The following is a 21,363-nucleotide window of genomic DNA, read 5'->3' on the forward strand; positions in this document are numbered from 1 at the left end:
AGTACAATTATTCTGGAAAGGAAGGGTGGAGAAGGCATTACTAGTGTGTAAGATGTGTCTGGTGTTATCTGGTCAAGCACTCCTGTGTGCATTTTAGTTTGACTGGAAATTTTACCTAGGCAAATGGGAAACAAAAGTGCTGCAAGGCAAAGATCCCAATCTTGGCTGTGCCACTGACTTACTACGTGACTATAATTCTTCTTCCCCTCAGAAAATAAAAATACTGTATTCTCAATCTATTATACTATATTACATTTTGTGCTGAGAAGTGCTTTGAGATCTTTACCTTTTGAAGTCCTAAATATAAGCCTGAATGTTGTTTTGACATAGTTATTCCCCTTCAGAGGCCGATTTTCTGATCATTGCTTAAGAATGTAGATGCATAGCAAGAACTAGAGAAGAGTGAAATGCGGTACAAGACAGAAAGAAGGTTGAGGAAATTACCGTTAGTGCCTTGCTGCTGTCTAATTTAGAGAGGTTTGGAAAGGGTATACTATATGAGAGGGAAGGAGTAACTTGAGTTTATCTGCATCAGCAGAGAACTATCTCTGCTGCCATATTTTTAAAATAATCTGAAGTTTTCAGCTGCTACTGAACTTTAATTGGAATGCAGACTTTGTTTACTATGAGGAACTGCTGAAGGAAAACCAAAAATTCATTATAGCATCTTTGATCTTTGTCATGCAATTTCCTTTGTTCGTTCTTGCATAAAAGATGCACTACGCATCTTTGCTTGCACTACGCATGTTCCTTTCTCCATTCCCATGTTCCTGACATTATCTTCGCTCTCACTCCATGGTGCTGTATGTTCCCTGACACAGCATGTCTGACAATATGGAGAGAGATTTTGCATCACCCTGTGCTGTGAAGGAAGACTGGCAGCAGGAAATGGAGGCTCTGTTTTTGAGCAAACTCTTGCCAGAAGGAGCCATCAGGTGTGCCATCTAATAATGGACATGGTTTAGTCTAAGATTAGCTCTGCTTCTGTCATACTTACCTGATCTCATGTGGTCACTGATCACATGGATCATTAAGTAAAAATAGCAGCTTAACACATGGACAGTAATTTATATTTGCTTGGCTGGTAAATATTTGCCTGGCTGGTAAAGTTTTATTGGCTGATAGAACAAAGATTCTTCTTGAAGAGAATAAAAAACAATTGCAAGTTTTGAGCCTAATGTAGAGATGATGCTTATTCCTATTCCATGAGCAATATGTGGTAAATCCATAGGTGCAAACTAATAGCATATTTCATTACCGGGCATTTGTCCAAAGATTATTTTTTTCCCTTGTATTCATGCTTTAGCTCTTTGAGAATTATTCCTGATCTACCAGAACATGCAAGGACTGCCGGGTTCTCTGTGATCAGTCAATCACAAGGTGGGCGGCTGCAAGGAAGTGATACAGTATTTATTTAGAATTGCAGGGTATGAAAATGACTATAATTCAGACCATGAGACAGCAGAAGGATGAGAAGAAGTGAGATGCACTGCTGAATAGAACAGGGTGTACTTTTCTGGCTTCTTCTACATACTGTCCTTTCCAACATATGGGACATGTTTCTCAAATATTCAGATGACATACTAATATTTCTCATCAATAATGGACTCCTAACAATTGTTATATCTTGTCTTGTTTTTGACAAGAAACACTGTTTTTTATTTGGTTCTGAACAAAGAAAAGAAGCTTTCCAATGAGTAAAACACAGTTTGCAAACTCTTGGATGCTAATAACTGCTTTAGGTGTTCCACAGAAAAAAGCATTTACCCTGTTGTGTGAGGTTGCACATTTTGAGTTCTACTGATGTAAAATTTTAATTTTTGACAAATTATGTTTTGTATAAATTGAGACATGAAAGTGTAATTTATGTTTCTTTTTATGAACAAAATTCTGCAGAGAATTAAATCAGTTTCCATTTCAACCAGTTTTCATTTTTTTAGAAAGATCTAAATTTTTCAATAGGTCTTAAAAGATGCATTTTTTTTTCCCACCAAAACTTGTGTTCTGTAGGAAAGTTATTCAAGGAAAAATAAATACATAAATATATAAATACATATATGAATAATTTAATTTAATATATTTTGATTATTTGTATTCAAGAGTCTCTCTGCCCTGAGTAACAAGATACACCTTATTGATTTCTTCATTCAGACATGGCAGAAAAGATGAGAAGACAGTAGGGCTGGGACAGATGTCAGTCTCAGCAGAGGTCCTGTAACGATAATCATGGTGCAAAGATTGCAGAGCCTGAAGTCAGTAATGTGACCCTCACTGTTTGACAGGATCCCTCCATACAAGGAGTCCAACGTGCAGGCATCTTACACTTCAGAGAGTTCCATGACTCAGCAGAAGCCCTTGGTTATGTTTGGAAGAGTAGATGAACAATTTGCAGCACCAGGGAAGACAAGCCAAGAATCCAATCACATAGTCTGGACTTGACTCATCTTACATCAGTGTGAAATTCTGTAAGAGCAGGGATTGATGTTCTTCTAACTTGCTGACACCAGACGCTCCTGAATGTTAATTTATGAAGTATGAATTCTGTGCTCTATCTGCACTTCACTATGTAATTATCATAAAGGTTATGGTGTTCTTAGAACTCCCTACACCTGAATTTGCCTCTTTCAAGAGGCAAATTTAAATAATCAATAGGATTATTTAAATTTTTGTTTCAGATCTCCCCTGTTACCACTACCACATGTAGTTTTTATTAGAGCATGATCTGTGGAGCACTTTCTGTCTTTCTGTTTTTTCTGATTAATCCCTGAAAATACTATCTCCTACTTCAATGAAAGTGCCTACTCTGTTTTTGGATTCAGGATTTCTACTGTTAGCATCTCTAGTGGCTGATCAAATGTAAAAGGTCTTTTTGATTGGCTCATTGAGTCTTTGAATGCTGCAGCTCATTCATCAACAGTTTTACTGGTACTTGTACTGCTGAAAAGCAAAATTCTTGGTTTGCATTTAAAATTGTAGCTTGAGGCCAGAATCATATCTTTAGGTTCATATATTCTGCCTCAATACCCAAGCCCCACATATTCCTCAGGAAACATCCTGAAACTGTCCCTAGGGTCTCACAGATTTCCCCAGCAGTATCCTTGAGTACTGCCCATGAGGAATATAAAATATGTCAAAATATGTGTTTGGTTTTAATCTGCCCTTAGCATATGAGTCTTTTGTGTGCCCTCTTCTTTCTTCTCAAACAGGACAAAATAAAACCCTCAGAGGTAGAGCTCCAAGCAATTTGATTTTGGAAGATGACTTTCTTGACAGCTGTCAGTGTCTCCTGAGCATAGGACTTCTGGATGCTTTCAGTATCTGACTCTCAAAACATCTGGCAGCAACAGTATTTCCAAATATATTGGCATCCTGTGGCATTTGTGTTTGATATAGTATCTTTTAGGGTAGTAACTGACTTGTAAATCTTAAGAAATTTTATACGTCAATTTTTTCTTTGTTGGAGAGTTCCTCAGCTCCAGGTGATTGTAGAGTTTCTTGTGAAGTTGCTGTGATAATACAATAGAAATCCTGGCAGTTCTGTGGCTTCCTGCAGAATTTTCTTTCCTTTTGTTTTAATTTTATCAGTCTTCTCTCTTCTTTATTGTGCTACCTACTTTGAAAAGGGACATCACCTGTATTTCATTTTATACTCGGAGTGTTTAAGTGATTTTTGTGCTGAGCACACCAAGTGCTCTATAGGACACAACTGAGTAATCTGCTAATTCAACACCTTGACAATCCTCTCCAAAATTCTCCATTGCCTTCTTTCCTCTCCTCTTGATTCACTGCTCTGTGTGAGAACAATGAGGGTACTTTGTTGAGCTCCCTTCTCTTTCTTTGGTAATGCCCATATTCTCATCAAGGTTTGGTTAATGAATCCAGAAGTACCAAGCACAATGCAGTTGGATTTGACAAAATTTTCTTTCTAAAGTGTTCTCATCATGGGTTGGCTCTGTCTGATCCTTTTCATGAACTAAGCAAGGATGGCATCTCTCTGTAGCTTTAGTATCAAAGTAAAGACTAAAAGGACAAAACATATGTAATTCTCTTTTTTTAACATGGATATCAGATTAGTTGGGTAGATTCAGTATTACTTGCATTTTTTCCTCTGTTGCTAGCCTATGTAATTTTATGCCATTATAGTTGGTCTTACATGAAGTGAATGTGAGATGGCATGCTTTCCCCTCTCACAATATTTCAAAAGAACTGAACCCTAGTTGCTTCAGAAGTTTCAATCTTACCAATAAAGTAGTTTTTTTTTTTTTAGTTTTAGTAATAGAGAAATTATCTGAGAGAATTCATTACAGTATTTTTTATTTATTTTATGTGGAGGTATTTTGAGCTATTCAAGTTGTGTTTGAAAAATATGATCCTTGCTATATATATCCATCATTTTGAGTATTCCTTCTATGAGAAATCAAAATGATGATGTTAGTAACATTGTTATTAGTTGGAACCACTAGATTCTATAGCTTATGCTTTATTTTCTACCCATGTGGGGTGGATTGCCAGCCCTTGCTTCCCATAGCAATCAATTTTGGCCAGTCTGCTCTGAGCTTTTTGCAGAGATATGAGTTTGGGAGTTTTTTATTATTATTGTGCTGCTTTACTTCCTCCTTTTTTTTTTTTTCTTGTCAGTATTTGCCTAGAAATTATTTACTATCCTTCCCTAAATTTCTATAGCAATTGGTTGTGTTTTGTCTCCATTTTTGCTATCACTACTTTTGCTATTGTTTTCTAGATTTAATCTTAGTTATTTATATCTTGGTTGTTTTTATATTAATAGATTTAACAGGTGTTATTGGTTTTTTAGATGCATTTGTTCAGAGCAAGAAAAAAGCCTCACAAGAATGAAGTACATTGTGGAATACACTAAAGTAGGGATCACTTAGGAAAAAAATACTCATTTCTTGGCATTATAAAGAGTATTTAACTGTGTATCTGTAAGTAATAAAGCCTGCATATGTGACAATAGCCTTTAATTACAACAGGTTCAATCTATTTGATTAATTTTAATGTCTACCCTGTGACTTACAGTACTTTGCATAAAACAATTTCTTTGTTAACATTGCCTGCTTTTATGAAAGCCATAATTCAGCTAATAGAGTATTGTTAAACTGCAACCAATCTGCTAAAAATATTTTCTGGTAGCAACAATTCTATGTATAAGAACAGCTGAGAAATACTGCACTATATTTATGCATGGATTTGAAGACAGGAAAACAGCTCTGGGTCTTGAAACTCCCTGTAACCAGCAGGTGGTGGTGCTGGCTTAGAAATCAGTAATGGCTCAGGAGCCTTCATTATGTATTGCTTTGCTAAGGAAACAATTTCATAAAAAAAATATTTCAGATGGCTCTTTTAATTTGTATGCAGGTCTTTCCCACAGAGGTGTGTACAGTGTAAGCACTTGTCTCTAGAACCAGGGTCTATGTAAATAGGCACAACATTTTATACTTTACATGTGAACTTACATGATGGCCACACAAATAACAGGAGTGTGAAGACCTCCATCCCAGAGGAATGTTACAGCTAAGTCTGAAAGAGTATTGGGGATCACTGAGCCTGATCCTATGAAAATTTAGTAATTGGAAGTTCTTCCACTGATGTGGGTGGAAACTATATAAGACTAATGATAAGAGATCCAGATTTGAATGTTAATATTTCAGTTCTTCTTGTTCAGAAACACAGACATTTCTATACCTTTTTTCAAAGACAAACACAAGCCAAACAAAGTTCAATGGTATCAGATTTTACAAAATAAAAACCCCCAATTTATCAGTCACATATTAACCACCTAGTTAAAAAGAAAAACAGCCTCAGCCACATCCTCTCAAGTGTGTTTTCAAAAGTAAGGCAACTCATAGAGAAGCAGGGGAAGAATTGAAAAGAAAAAAACAACATAGAATCTTAGAATTTAAGAATGCTCTCCCCTGGATTTATAAGAAGTGTAGGAAAATATATACTTCATTGTGGTATTGGCAGGAACCTAGTCCATCTTCCTGTAATGAGCAAGGTAAATGAAATTTTATTTCAATTTGAAACTTTAGGATATGCAGGTTGGAATTACACTGGAAATACATATTTTTGAGATGTAAAGATAAATTGTCACTTCTAAATGGAAAACCAGAGTAATAATTCTAATTAGATTTCTGCAGGAGGAAATCTACACTTCCGAGTGTTCACAGGAAGGAAGCAGTTGCAGCAAGACTGGGCTGAAATTTGTGGAGTCCTGTTCCAAAGGCATGGAAATATGGCTTTCCTGTGCACTGAAATACTCTGCCTGACAAACACAATCTATGCTGTAAATACAAGATTTCTAATCCCAAGGAGCAGAGCAATCACCAAGGACTCCTGTGCTTACTTTTACTCATAGTTACTTCAAGGCATTGTATATTTTTCTCTGAATTTAATGGAGCTGGGAGAGTGTAAACAGTAAAGAGATCATAGGCACAATGATGAGTGGCCTTTCAAATTTAGATTTTCTTTTTTAATAGTAGCTTATTTTTTGTCCACAAGTAGAACTTCACTGTTTTCTGCAGTGACGGATCAGATTGTGAGTGTTTTTAGTCACAAAGGGAAAACTTCCTTAACTTTTAAATACATGACAGATTCCTCCTACAGTTTAGCAGAACTGCACAACTACAGTGTGCCCTTGCTAGTGTTGCAACTTCTTCCTCTCTGTCTCTTATAGTTGGTGTCAAAGTCTTCTTTGAGGCAATAGGACAAAGGACAATACACTTTGGGTTGCTGTGCATTGAAACAAGGATAGTCTATGACAATAGAATGGAATATTATAATTTGCTCTGTGTTGCTACTGCTAAAGAATCTCCCAAAGATGTGTTTTGGCTTTACATGTCACACCTCAGGGAGCTGTCAAAGGGCCACTCATAAGGAAATCAGTGTCCTTTAATTGACACTTTTTTTATTTTTACGGAAGGGAAATAGAAACACAGAAATAAATAAAAAGAATGTTACAGTTATTCAATGTTAGAGGCACACTTTTGTGTCCAGTAAAAAAAACAGACCACCAAACACTGTAATTACAGTATCACATATGAATATAGTATATTTTTATGGAATGTATTCCAAATGTACTTTTCAAACAGCAGTAGCAACATTGCAGTCTTAGACCTGCTAGATCTGAGAAAATTAGAGATTAACAGCTACAATTTCACATAATTTGGTCACTTGAGTTCTAGCAAGATCTGTGAGTAATTAAATCCTTTAAAACAGAATTGACTGCAAGTAAACCACCCAATGCTGTGTGACCCAAGATCAGTGGTAAAACTAAATCCCAGTCAGGAGATTCCCAATCGTCTGCCTATAGCCATGGGGTCATCAGGTAGTCTGTTAAAATGTTAACATGTGGCTTTGAGCAATCCTTTTGTACTTCGCTGTGCTGGAGACAGCAGCTGGGGCTCCAAAATTGTAGCTCATAGCTGCTTGTGACTTGGTAAGAAACACGGGGTCTGAACAGCTCTTTTCTGACACACAGGGTAACATTTTCTGTAGTTCTTCCTTCATGTTCAGAGCAGAACTGCTTGTTATAATGAAGTAACATAATTTAAAATTTAACTCAGCATATTTGCACTTGCCATACCGATGAGACACTTTGACTTTCCTTATTCTCCAAAGTGCACTCTCAAAAGACAAAGTTAGTTCCCTTCACTTTGATGTTTGTCTGGAGAAAAGACCCCCCTGAAAACAGACCGTGTTCCATTTTAAGTTCTACAGTTTAGTCACATCTCCATTTCTCTGCCCTTTCCCAAAACAAACTTTACTTCATCCAAATAGTATTCTGTATGGATATGGCATAGTGGAGAAGTCAGTTGGACAATCAAATGGACAGGGAGGAAAAACCAGTCCACTGATGCTTGGCTTTTTTTTAACTTTTCATTTGACATTTTTCCAATAACAGTATAATGACTTGAATAAACAATTACAAAGTGAATCATAATTTGAAAAGGCAGTGGAGAATGAAGACTAAAAATCAAGAAAAATTTATGAGAGAATACTAAAATTTGATTTAGAAAATATGTTCAAGGTTCAATGGACCTATGACTTAGTCTAAATATAAATTAGCATTTGATTAGGAATTGAAGTAGCTTTTTTTCTACTGTGCAAACTTGGCAGAGAAAAGAGAAGATGTTTGTTATGTACAAATAGAATCTTATTGTCTATATACCTCTGTATTGGAACGAGAAACCAGATCCATGAAATCAGAAGCCTTTCTTCTGATTGCACATGCCAGTGTCTGTAAAATGCTGTATATGTGGGAAAGGCTTGCTTCTCATTTATGACAGCATATACATGAGGTATGAACAGCTCCTGGTAAAACCTCTGCTAAAGTCCATGTAAATGTTTTTTCTGACTTTAGTAGACTTTGGATCAACCACAATTTGGAGAGCTTTAAACCACTTCTTTGCTTGCTGAAGTCATAGTAACAGAGAAGTGATAATAATTAATAAAATAACATAACATAATTAATTCAATAATGTAACATGATATTAGTTATGTTATTGAATTAAACTGGAGGAGCAAAGAAAAAGTACCATATTTCTATGGTAACCTTAGGGAATTTCTCAACCCTTACAAACAAGTACAAATGGTGTAAATCCATAAGCCAGACCTTTTTCACCAAAAGATTCAAGTTATAAGTTTTCTGGGTTTCCAAAGTCTTTTGTTGTCTATTTCTCATTCTATGTACAAGTTACTCTAAAAGATCAGGAACTTAAAGTCTATATTGATTTCACTGAATATCAGAGCAGCCATCTTAAATTAATAACAGGATCCAGCACGGCAAGATTCCACATTTGCTGTTAAATGTCTTTTTTCCAGCATTCAAGCAAAAGCAAAGATGAGAAATATATCTATAGCTGAGTTTCAGTTCTTAATGTGGGAGAATAATTAAGACTGAAAGACCATCTATTATTAATATGAAATTTAAGTATTGGATACTAATAGAAAAAGAAAAAAAGAGAAAAAAGTAGCAGAAACAATACATTTGTTTTGAAATTTTATATGCCTTTAGCCAAAAGGTACAAGCCTGGGACAAAAAGAGGGCAAAAAAGAAAAGAAATGTTTCTTGATCTGCAATTTCAAAGAGAATGTCTCATGTAAGCACCATTCCGTATTTGCAAAATGTTCTGATGATGCATTCTTGACATTCTTGGATCTTGATGTTTTATTTGCTTCAAGTGGCACACACTGCAACTAAAAGCCAGCCTCACCTCTTTTCTAATGGTGCTAGTGTGTAGATATGCAGCATATCCTTTTTGTGTTAAAAAAACAGAATGAAATGCATTTCTCTGTTTGTAATGCACAAAAGTAGCAATCCTGTTTCATTTGAATTACCATTTCAGACACCAAGCGAATGCTGCTCCACAGTTTCTAAAATTAACATTCTTGTATCTCATCAAGCACCATTATATTGTAGTTTCTAGTCAATGATTTCATTACATCTGTTACCACCAAAAAAATCAAGTAAATTTGTTAAATAAATAGTTCATTGGCATAAAATTATTTTTAGAGGATGAATAGTATGGGGTGGGTTTTTTTCACCAACAAATAACAAATGTTTTGATTAAATCATATTTCAATACTATGCTAAATTCCAACCCCAACTGATTTGGCACATTTTCTTTTTTGAAAGTACCTTTGATAAGAAATGCATTACAAACTCATCAGTTTAGCTTCCTGTTAACAAAGAGACAGCAGCCGTCTGGATTATTCTAGATCCGCAGTGAAACTGCCACACTATGTATGCTCAAACTAAAGCTGTGCAAGTTTGACAAGGGGCAGATGAATCCAGGAGTTATTGTGCAGGGGTTTAAGTCTATGCGGCAGCTGACGGTTGAAATAATCATCTATACATCGCTCTGAGCTAGCTGAGGAAAGGTTGAAGCTGTATATTTTCAACATATCTAGCCTAATGGTTAATCTGTTGTCTTGTACAGGGGGTGCTGGGTGGAATCACAGCAATAGCTGACAGTTTGGAGGAATTGCTGTGGGTATTTTCAGTTGCCTGATTCACAAAGTGGTAGGTAGAAAAAAGTCTAAACAGCCTTGTCATTGAATGAGGCAAGTCATGCTCACTGTCACTCCCATCAGAAGAACTCTGGTAGCCAAAAGCTCAATCAACATATTGATTATTTGCATTTAGTAATACAGGGCTGAAGCTTGTCTTCACCCCCCCACCCCATGAAAGCTGAGCCAGATTGCAGAACAGTGACTGCTCCTTTGGAGGTCAGCTTGGAAGATGTTCAGGAGGAAAACATCGGTTAAGTTGGGGGAAAAAATAAAATACTTCTTCAAACCAAGATAGTTTAACTGTTAGAAACACTCTGTGTTTCGAATGCTGGATCTGACATATCTTCACAGTGACATGGCATTACTCACTACAGAGATTAAGGGGGTGCAGTATGAATTAGACTGAAACAAAAATGAAGTATCTGCAAGTGACAGCTCTGGCTGATGGCTGACTATGAAGGAAAACACTGTGCTAGTGTCTGGCGAAAAACAGTGCTGAAAGCCTAGCAGCTGATAGAGATGGGGGAGGAGAGGAGCACTGGGTATCGGTGGTGGTTGTTTAGAATGTCTGGTTTTGGTCAGGATATTTTTTCTCCTTTAAAACACATTTTCATCTTCCCTTCCAGGCAAATCATGCTGAAGCCAGTTTCAGCCATTTTGTTGAAAGCCGCTGTACTGGTATTCTGCCTTGTTACATTTAAATTAAAGCTCAGCCCAGTTTTAAGTTATGGCAAGTGTATGCTCACAAAGAATAAATAGAGATTGCCACAGGCATTAGTTTAACTACATTTGTTGTTTTAAAAATGTTCAGGGGGTTGCAGATTGCAATTCAAATTATCTTCATTATAATAAATAAAATGTATAGAAATAGAAACAGGCATGATTCCCTAACGCAGTCTGTAGGCAAGTGTATATTCATTGAGCTTGAAAGGGAGCTCCTGAGGGTGGGGGTAAGGAATAGGAATATATGCAACTTCAAAATACCTTTACGATTGCATTAATATATCACATTTTATACATATCATTTTTTATCTCTCTAATGGTGACAGGCTTCTTGGGCAAATTCTGTACAGCCTTTATTAAAAGTAGATAATGTTTAACCAGGGTTCAATTAGAAAATACTACAGAAAATGGAATTTCTTATCCTCACTCTACTTTTATCCTGTTCCTCACTGTTTGCCATTCTCAAAAAGTAGTTTAAAATTTGCTGCCAAAATGGCTCTCAAAATAGTCTTAGGTAAAAATAATGCCTTATGGATACATGACAATGTACTGAATGGTTCTAAGGAAATTAGGCAGCATAAACAATTCAGGCCTGTGACTGTTTGCATTGGAAATAAAGTCATATGTCATGACACATAAAAATAAATTAATCTTACTATGACTAGAAAAATAGTCCTGGTGGTGCTAAACTCATCCTGTACTTGGAAAAGAACCCTGGTGGATTTGGAGGTTGTGATTTGATGTTGCATAGTGGTACGACAAATTACCCCAATCCAGACAGTTTGATTGCCAAACCTAGTGAGGCAGTGACAATATGTAAGGATGTATTTAGTTCCATAGAATTAACAGCAATCTTTGTTTTCCAAATATGTTTTCTATGGAAATCAGCCCACATAATAGTGTAAGAACCCAATCAGATTTTAAAGAAATTATTAATAAAAATCAACTGTCTTTGCTGGCAAGGGGAATGCTCCATAAGTAGTTTAGGTTCTGCACACTGTAGTCTGTATCTCCTGAAGCTGACCTGTGTTTCTCACCCGGTTGTACAGAACTGCTTCATCCAAAAGCTCTGTGCTTGCTCATGTAGTTCAGGGTGTATCCTGACAGCCCTGTGTGTGTGGTACAACGTGCACCTACAGCTTGACGGGCTATTTACACTAAGAGTAACCAGTTTCACTCTTCTTCAGTAAAAAAAAAATATGTAATTCTAGGAGGATGGAGAAAGAGAACATTATCTCTCCCAAAGATAGATTATTCAGATATATTATTCTGTAATACTTGCTTTTGAGGATTAAGTAAAAAGACTTGGGCCATAAATTGTTGGAGTAAGACAGAAAATTGTCCTATGTACAAAGAATTTAATGATTTGTCCACTGTGGGGCTTCTTCCACTTTGATCTTAGCTCATAAGGCAGGAAGCTAGAAGTCATGGGATTAAACCAGTAGTTAGAATGTTTAAATCTGCAATAATTTGACCCAAAAAAATGGGCAACTTGTTATGGCCATGGTAGTGATAGTACCTGTCCACACTGTTGGAAATAAGGGGAAGTGACTTAGGTTTTAAGCAGCTCAGTCTGCCTTCCTGCTGAAAAAGATCATGCGGTGCTATTAAATATGATGCCAAGCTCCAGATATGAAGCCATACCAAAAGTATGAACTTTTGTTCTGACACATGCTGTGCCACCGCAAGCACAAAATCTTGGGAAAGCTTGAATTTGTCTGCATGGAATATGCCATAAGACATGCACTGCTGTGGAAGGTTATTGCTTAATAGTCAAGTCTGGTATCTGAAACCATCACTTATTGAACTCCAGAAGAGACTGTAAAAAGATTATGGTGTTTCTTACAACTTGATTAAAGGGTTGATAAGCTTAATAGATTCTGGTATTCTTCCATTTCATGTGAAGATACTTTGATATAGGATGTGGATTTTTAAAGATTATTTCCAGTATTATTATCTGCACTTTAAAAATAGAACTGAGTTGATGCATATCAAGGCCTTCAAATACATGCTTGACCAGTGACATCTGTAGGGAGATAGTTCTCTGCAGATATATTTTATCAGCTGAAAATTATTTCGCTTGGAGGAATATCAAAAGTAGAAGTACAAAACCTGATAAAAAACCCCAGTAACTGAGGTAAAATTGATCATTTTCAGGTAGTGTATTCAATATTTTATACAGTATATTTTATTTTTGTGGCATTATTGCTAATCAAAGATATATGCTCTTTTCTGATGATTTAAAATACATGTGAACTCTGGTGAGTATGCATTATTATTATTATTATTATACTTCAAATGTTACTTTATTAGTAAAAATCAGAATAGTATCATAAAGTAGACTTTAGTTCTTTTCTCACTAATTTTTCAATCTACCTCAGAATAGTAGCAAACCATCAAAAAGTCATTGAATTGGAATGGGTGCTTTGTCACCAACCAGTTCAACCTTGTTAAAAGGTACTTTCAAATGACTTACAATTCCTATACACTCACCTTTTCTGTGAGAGAGATTTTGTGCTTGAAGAAAAATGGCAAGCATGGGAATGCTATTTTCTTATCTTTCCTGTTACCAGATGGTGTTTCTAGCTGGTGGTAAACTAAACTAAGATCCCAAAAAACATACTGACCTCCTTAAATACTTTGCCTTTACTCTCTGCTCAATTTTCTCCATAGAATCTTAAAGGCAGTTGAAACATGGAAATAATGCTGCAAGTTTATCAGTCCACCAGGTACTCCCTACCTAAACTTCTTACTTCATTATATGTAACCAAATATAAGGTCTTAGCAGCTCAATTATATACATTTTTCTCTATACTATACTCATTCAGAATGAAACAAGCATTAGGAGAAGATCTTTATTGTGTGTATTTACCAGAAAAATGTTTTGTTGTTGGTTTTTACTGAGGTTGCCATTTGTCAGAGGCATTAGTAGACGAGGTTGTGTTTAAATAGCCTTGATATATTATCAGTGGAAAACAAAGAATCACAGTTTTAAGCTAAATCCATATTTAGGAAATTGAATTTCTTAACTTTCTTTTCAGAGGTACTATGTATGACCTCCTGAAATTTACAGTATGCAGCACTGTTGAATGCTCAACAATTTTTGTGTGAGTTCCTTAAAATCAGTTTAATTCCATAAGTAGGCTTGCACAATTTTGAAGTGGTGACCTTATGTTTTCTGTGATTCCTTATTTATTTTAATAGCAGCAGTGTGCTTTACCTCCCCTGTCATTTTCAGTAGTTTTAAAGAAATAAACATCTTCCACACATAATAAATCTCAAAGCCCTTATCAACATGGGGAAATAAGTATTACCTCAGACATACTTACCCTAGGATGAGATTATTGCTTAAAGGTGATAATATTGTTGAATAATCCTTCTATAAGTATTCTTTTATAAAGAGTCATTTTTAGAGGGGGAAAAAAACAACATAAGAAAGCTGCAGGTATAAACCTTTATTTCTTCTGTTAGAACTGATACATTAAGCTTTATACTGATACATTAAGACTGTATTTCCACGTAATATCAAAATTTATTCATGCCTGTGGTTTGAAATAACTTTTAATATAAAGAAATTAATTTAAATTTTTTCTTATTATTTAGAAGTAAAGAATGCAGCTAGATCAAGTTACCCAAAATGTTCATATCAGTTCAAGAATGCAACTACTAGTGCATTGATTGATGCCAAGTCCACTGAAGGAATCCCGGAACCTGTTCCACTTGTTAATAACCGTAAAGGGAGCCTCTTCCTACCCAACAACCCCTCGCTGCTGCACCTTAACTTACTGAGTTCTGTGGAACAAGGAAAATCTACCTACTGTAGATTGCAAAGGGCACTCAGCTTGCCTGTAAAATACCGCTACCATTCCCAAAAGCCTGGGTTGAACCAAGATCTCCGTAGGTAGCCCAGTAGCTGGATGCATAAGGCAATACAGAATGGTTTGTGCATGGTTTTGCAGTCTGTTTTCAATGTGACATTACTAATGCTCTGTTAAGTGCTTACAGATGTGGGTTTCTCCAGATGTGGTGATTAATAAGATAATCGAGATAGCTAGTCAACTAATGTTTCTGGGTGGTTTGTGCTTTACCTTTCAAAGGATTTAATTGCTTTGAAGCATTTACATGCTAGGCAGAATGAACTTACCAGGTATCCCAGTACATGTGATGTTCAGTAACATCGACGTTATTTCAAATTTCAGCTCTTTTTGGTGTCTAAAAAAGCATCTGTAAACTAGTTCAGCTAGTGACCTGGGAGAGGCAGTCAAGGAGACATTGTTGTTTTAAAGATGGTTAGAAAATAACAAAAAAGTTATGGACTTGTCCACTGTTTTGGAAGAATTTATCTTTGTTTTGCTTTAAAAGTGAAATGATGATAAAAGTCAAGTAATATGTTGTTACAGATGTTCAACTCCACATTAAGGCTGTTAAAATTACCAGCACATCTTAAACCAATTCATGGAACATTGTCTGGAGGTTATGTCATTGAAATAATGAACACTCTTTACTCAAGAATAAGCAAACATGTTAAAACATCAGTGTAACTTTAAATTAAACTCCAGCATAAAACTGAGTGTCTGAAGCCTCATTAGACTCGCCTGACATTTTTTTAGCATTGAGTCTTCCTGAACTGCAAAACTGTTATTAGACAAGTGAGCTCTGGGTTGTTACCGCAGTACAATAAGTGTTATACTTAGGGATGTGCAAACAAGCTCTTGAATGCTATTAGAACTCAGAGGCTGAATTCAGTTCCAAATCTATAAAACTCTGTGTCCAATTCTTGTACTTCCAATTTTTATGAAAGCAGTAAAAAAAAGTCTGCATAACATAATATGGCTGTAGTTAATACAAATCCTGTAGTATAAAGACATAAAAAATGGAGACTCATTAACAAAAGTAAACATACAATATCAGAATTTATTTGTCATATATCATAGCCCCATTATGTGAATATGTTTGTCTTTCATAAGAACAAGTGAATTTAAGACTCCCTTTTAAATTAATGCAGACACAGAAACCATGAAACTAAAATATTTAATAACCTTACTAAAAATTTTGCTAGATCCATTTATTTAAATAGGCAGGAAATTGATAGGAGTAATAGGAAAGAAGGGTAATAATTAAATATGTTTTATATCCTACTTACTACTAAGAAACCACTTGTGAGTTGTCACTGCAACATTTTTGGGAACCAAACCATAGGTAATAGTGTCCAGTAGATGCTGTTCACATATTTCATCTTCATGAGTTCCCTTCCCCCATTCGTATGGAGCTGTGTTGCTAAATTGCAGATGTCCTGTAAACTCTGTGCAGAGATTTCAATGAAAAATAAAACTTGATTTTCTGTCACATGATTAATATAGAGCTACTTCCATTGCTAGAATGAGAATAAATGGCTTTCTTGGTTAAGCAACAAATTGAGATCCCTCAGAAGGCTTTGCTAACAGGTATTAACTAGTGAGCCATGCCAACCTTGGGCTTTGCAGGCAACTGGTGACAGTAACATAATTTGAATATGACAAGCACATATGCAAAAAGGAAGCTTATTTATTGCAGATGCAGTACCTGTGCAGACTGCTAGAAATGTACTTCTAGTACTTGTTATTTTGGATGATTACAAAGTAAGACTTTGAATTTCATTGGGCAGCAGGTTAGCATCACCTGGCAGCACTGCAGGACACAAATGTTGGACCATATAGTACAAAAACATCCTTTTGTACTATAAAAGTATTAACTTTCAGAATTTGAAAGGATCAGACAGGAGTCTTATTAGCTAGCTGAAAACTTGGAAAATTTTATTTTTGAATATTATTTTCTCTTGTGCAGAGAAATATTTCTGGTTATAAGATTATCTACAGTTGACTTGTGTTACTGTAGGATTTTTGCCTGTGGTTCTGATGGATGTGTATCTTCCTTGAACTGCTAAAACTGTAGAACAACACACTTGTGGTGCCATACTGCATCTCTGGACAAACATTCTGTAACCCTATGGTAACAGATTATTTTGAGTGAAATTTAGAATTTTTACTCCCAAGAGAGCAAAATAGAAAATTTGTTGTTTTCTGGAAGGAACATTTTGCATGATTCTTGTTAATTTGATCTTTTAAGTGGTGGAACTGAATATTTTTATCCAATAAAGAGCAAAAGAGCACAGTGGATATCTTGAAAGCTATTGTCTGTGTGGAATAGCATGCAAATAACTTTCTGGTAGAGAAGTTTAAAACAAGACTAGGCCATTTTCAAGAGAATAATTTGAAGAGGGTGTTCTGAAAAATGCAAAGACATGCTTTTTTGCAATTAGAACTGCAAAGATATTACCAAAAAACAATTCTGTGCATGTTCACTTCATGGTACACATAGCTAAATGCTGAAGTGATCTTGTTTAATGTGTGCAAAGTGTCACAGAAAAAAAAATCAATTTGTGTATTTTTTGAGAATTTCTGTAGGCTTATTTATTTCTCAGCCAAATTTGACTGAGAGGCATTTGACTAACCATCAAGAAACATTTACACTATAGGACTTTGATTTGGAAAAAGAAAGAAAAGTCAAATGAGAAGAAAATTCCCTTGTCTTTAGGGATGCTGCCCAAGAAGAGGAGAAACTTAGTGAATAAATCATTATTAGACACTCATTGTTCTGATCTAAGTATTATCTTTTACATCACTCTTTCGGCACATTTATTTTAGTATTACCTTTGTTTGGTTGCTTTCTCTTTGCAGTGCTTTCTTTTAGTTGTGGCTCCCTTGTGCTAGGTGATGCCAGGTCATCTAAAAAGAGAGCAAAATCTGTCTTTTCAGGGCCCAGCCCTTTGGTCTTGACCAAGGCAAAATGTTCCATAGCAGGCTTGGGCAAAGAGATAGAGGTGGCAGGCTGGGATGCAGTCTGTAATAAAATAGTGTCAGAAGAGGGTTATAGCAAAAGGCTGTTGCTTCATTTATTCACAGATAAGTCTGGGGCAGGTGACGTATATCCCACTTTTGTTGGTTTTCTTATGTATCTTGTTGCAAGTAGTATTTTTTCTCAACTTCTGCTTGTGCACTGCTAATATATGCTAAGCTGTTTAAATATAGCAGCTGCTACTACTACTACCACTACTACTGTCTTTCCTTTTAGCTTTAAAGTAAAAGCTTCCTAGGCATCAGTTATATTATCTTCTAATTATTTTTCATTTAACAGTAGGATGGGAAAAAGTTTATTTTTTTCTTCTTTATATCAGAATAAATTAGTGTTAGTATGAACCTGAGAAAGAAGGCATGAGTTTATTCCCTTTGATAGTACAAGTGAAAATTACATACAGGTTATCAAATGCTGTTACAGTCTCAAAACAGTAAAGATGGTGGATAATTCTTTTAGATGAGTTCTTAGGAAGCTGCACTTGTTTAAACGATACATATTGTGACATAAGTTATCCAAGAGTAGCTTATGACTGACAAAACAATAAGTGATTTTCTATCTGGAAATCAATCTGTCCTTGAAAATGCACCTCATCCTCATTAAAAGATTGCATAACACATGCATTCTCTGTTATACAGGTATTGTCTCCCCACTTCCATTCAACCTCATTCTGTTCACTCCTGTTAAAACTCCGTTTTGGGAGGAGAGTAGAGCGATGAGGTCTGACTTGTGCTGGAGATCTGCGCACAATGGCAGGCTGCATTCACATTCCTGACTAACTGAATCATTGAACATCAAGGCATTGAATATTTTACATCTCTTCATGAAGACACTGTTGTTTGGCATGTGAGGAGCGAGAACCAACTGGTGTCTAGTTCATTAGCAAAAGCAGGCTGGCAGCTGTTATGTTGATATTAAAAATAGTACTTTATCTCTCTGGGAATACAGCAAAGCACTAATTCTATTTTTCTGTAGCGCAGATTAACTGATAATAACTCTAAGAATAACCCGAATGTGGTCCCCCCGCCTTTGTTTTTGAAGTATGAAACCAATTTGAACACCTGTGTTCAAAACCCTGGTATTCTTCTCTGCTTCTCCTTCAAACCAATCTCTTCGACTAACATGTATTTGATTTTTATTACTGTTGGCCTATGTTAGCAATGAAGTATCAGTGCGTGAATGGACATAGAGTGTGTGTTCTTTGCTACTTCACTTGTATTTCATATTGCACTCAGAGCAGTACTTAATCTCATGAGTTCCTTATATTTCCAGTTGAAGATGAGCAGCCGTCGACACTATCACCCAAAAAAAAGCAGCGAAATGGAGGCATGCGAAATTCACCCAACTCCTCACCCAAACTGATGAGGTAAGACTGTAAGAAACTCATATCTTCATCTCCTTTCTTTCTTCCTTCCTCCTCTCCTCCCCCCACATCAAAAATAAGGGGAGGGGGTGAAAAAAAAGATTGTTAGATGGTTTCTGAAAGGCTGAAGTATTTATTCTGTCAGCTTGTCAGCAGTTAATGATAGAGCTGAAAAAAAATTCTGTCATGAAAAACAGTTTGAAAAGCTGTTTGAAAAATACATAGGCTTTAAAGTCTTAGCTGTCACCCTGTCCTGTCCATGTGTAGTTCTTAAACAGCAGTGGCACTAATGATAGCACTAACCAATCAGGGGAACTCATGTGGTTAGTTTGCCTCAGGCAATTCTCTTTTTGTTGGATTCCCTCTGAGTACTGTTTTCTGTACTTAAGGCCATATGTGAGATGTATCATCACAATCAAAAATGAACCTGAATATTACCTTCCTTTTATCCTGTCGATTGAAATCAAATTTCTGTTAATTGATTTAGACTGATGAAAAAGTCTAATAATATATGTACTTGCCAAAGCAAAGTTCAAAACTAACGCTGTTTTAGTCAAGCTAAAAGCACATTAATTATGAAATACAGGGATTTTTAAGAGGGTAGTATATACTCTAAAAGTGGGTGATGAAAACAGCATCTTGTTAGTGATATTTTCCCCTGTTGCTACGTGTACATTATTTTACAATAGTACTCCTTTGTATAACTATGTAGTTTCCTTTTACAGGACAAATTACCTCTAAGAGATTTGTTAAAACTAGAACTGCAACAAGAAATTGTAATCTATTAAAGTATTCTGTGATTTGCATTCTATTTCACTGTGGTTTGCCTTTTACCTGCTCAACTCAGTCAAAATTGGATCCTGTAGTAGACACAGAGTTTCCAACAAGGCTGTTCCTGCTCTGTTTTTGCATATCCTCTGTACTCAGGCTAGATCCTCAGTCCATTATTGTATCCTTAAATACCATAGCAGAGATTTTCCACTCTATGTGTATATGTATGTACACATACACAGAAAAATGTAAACTTGTTTGCATATATAAACAGGCTGAAGTGAAATTTGTGGAATTTGAGATTTGTTTGTGTATAACTGGGGCTGCTCACAGACGCTAAGTGAAAAAAAATTGATACAAATATATAGTTCTTTCCATAAATAAAATCTCTTATGAATTTATTATTGATGATGATTTTGTTCCTGTAACAATTCTGGATACAGGTAGGTGATATTTCTCTTTGTATTTCAGTTGCTAGGCTGGAATTTTCTTTGGGCAGTTACAGAAGCATCCATATTTGTTTATTGTTTCTGCAATATAGGGCATATTCAAGGACGTAACTTCCACAAATCGTCTTCATCTCTGTTTAGACTACAGAACCAAAAGTGAGATTGATTCACAGAGGGAGAATGCACCCAGCTGTGGCTTTTTTTTTTCCTTATTGACCATCTATTTCTGTAGAATGTGTCATTAAAAGTTCTCTGCCTTCCTGTTAGCGCAGCCTTGCCCAAACGACACTGATTTACATGCTTGTTTACAGTTTATGAGGAAGAATAAAATGAGCATACTGGCAAACTTCTCATTTTTATAGTGCCAGTTGTCATGCTAGCATAGTTTTCAATTTACTTACCTTTGGACAGTCCTCTTATCTGGTGCTAATTGTTTTAACTGCTTAAAATGTAAACATGTGGAGATTCCCCCCCTCACCTTCTCCCATATTCTAATTTTGGGGAAGTAGAAGTAAAAAGAAAGAGAAGGGGAGAAAGAGAGAGAGAAAGAAGGAGCTGAACACACTGTCCCTGTTTGCTATGTAAAGTATGCCTCATTTCTTTGATCTTGAGTAATAATAATTCTGGGGAGTTATACTGTTTTCATATGCTTCAAAGCTGTGTCAAAGTTTTGCTGCTTAAGGGTACTTCTTTATTCTATTGGCTCTTGGGTACTGAGATGACAGGTCCTCTGTACTAGGTGCAGGCTTTTTCAAGTCATAGCCTTCAGCAAAACATCAAATTACCAAATACAGGGTAACATACTTCTACACAAATGCCTTTCCTGTAGATATATTATACCATATATATTAAATACTTTAGTGTTACACGGTACATTTTATGTGCAATAGAAAGTGATGGTTTGAGGTAGCCTTAGGGGTACTTTTTTCCACAAGCAGAAAAAGCTAGTGTATACCGTATCAAGTATGGTTTTTACAGGACTTTCTGCCCGAAGGCCTTTGTAAATAAGTAATGATCAACAGATTGGCTGTGGGTTTTTGAAAAGCATGCCTGTGTCAGTTTGCATGATGGGGGAAGATTTTCAAAGTACAGCCTGCTTTCATTGCCTGCTGAAGAGGGACTGAGGGAGAGTAG

General features: G+C 35.9%; 1 protein-coding gene across 19 annotated transcripts in view; it reads left to right on the forward strand.

Moving 5' to 3' along the window:
- Positions 1-21,363, forward strand: part of KCNMA1 (potassium calcium-activated channel subfamily M alpha 1) — a 423,584-nt gene that overhangs the window by 338,945 nt on the left and 63,276 nt on the right. For all 19 annotated transcript variants that reach the window (XM_064430352.1, XM_064430354.1, XM_064430351.1 and 16 more), the window contains one exon: positions 18,919-19,012. In XM_064430352.1, coding sequence (XP_064286422.1) covers positions 18,919-19,012 — 94 coding nt within the window. The remainder of the gene's footprint in view (positions 1-18,918; positions 19,013-21,363) is intronic.

Source organism: Passer domesticus, chromosome 8, assembly GCF_036417665.1.
Source record: "Passer domesticus isolate bPasDom1 chromosome 8, bPasDom1.hap1, whole genome shotgun sequence".
Lineage (NCBI taxonomy): Eukaryota > Metazoa > Chordata > Aves > Passeriformes > Passeridae > Passer > Passer domesticus.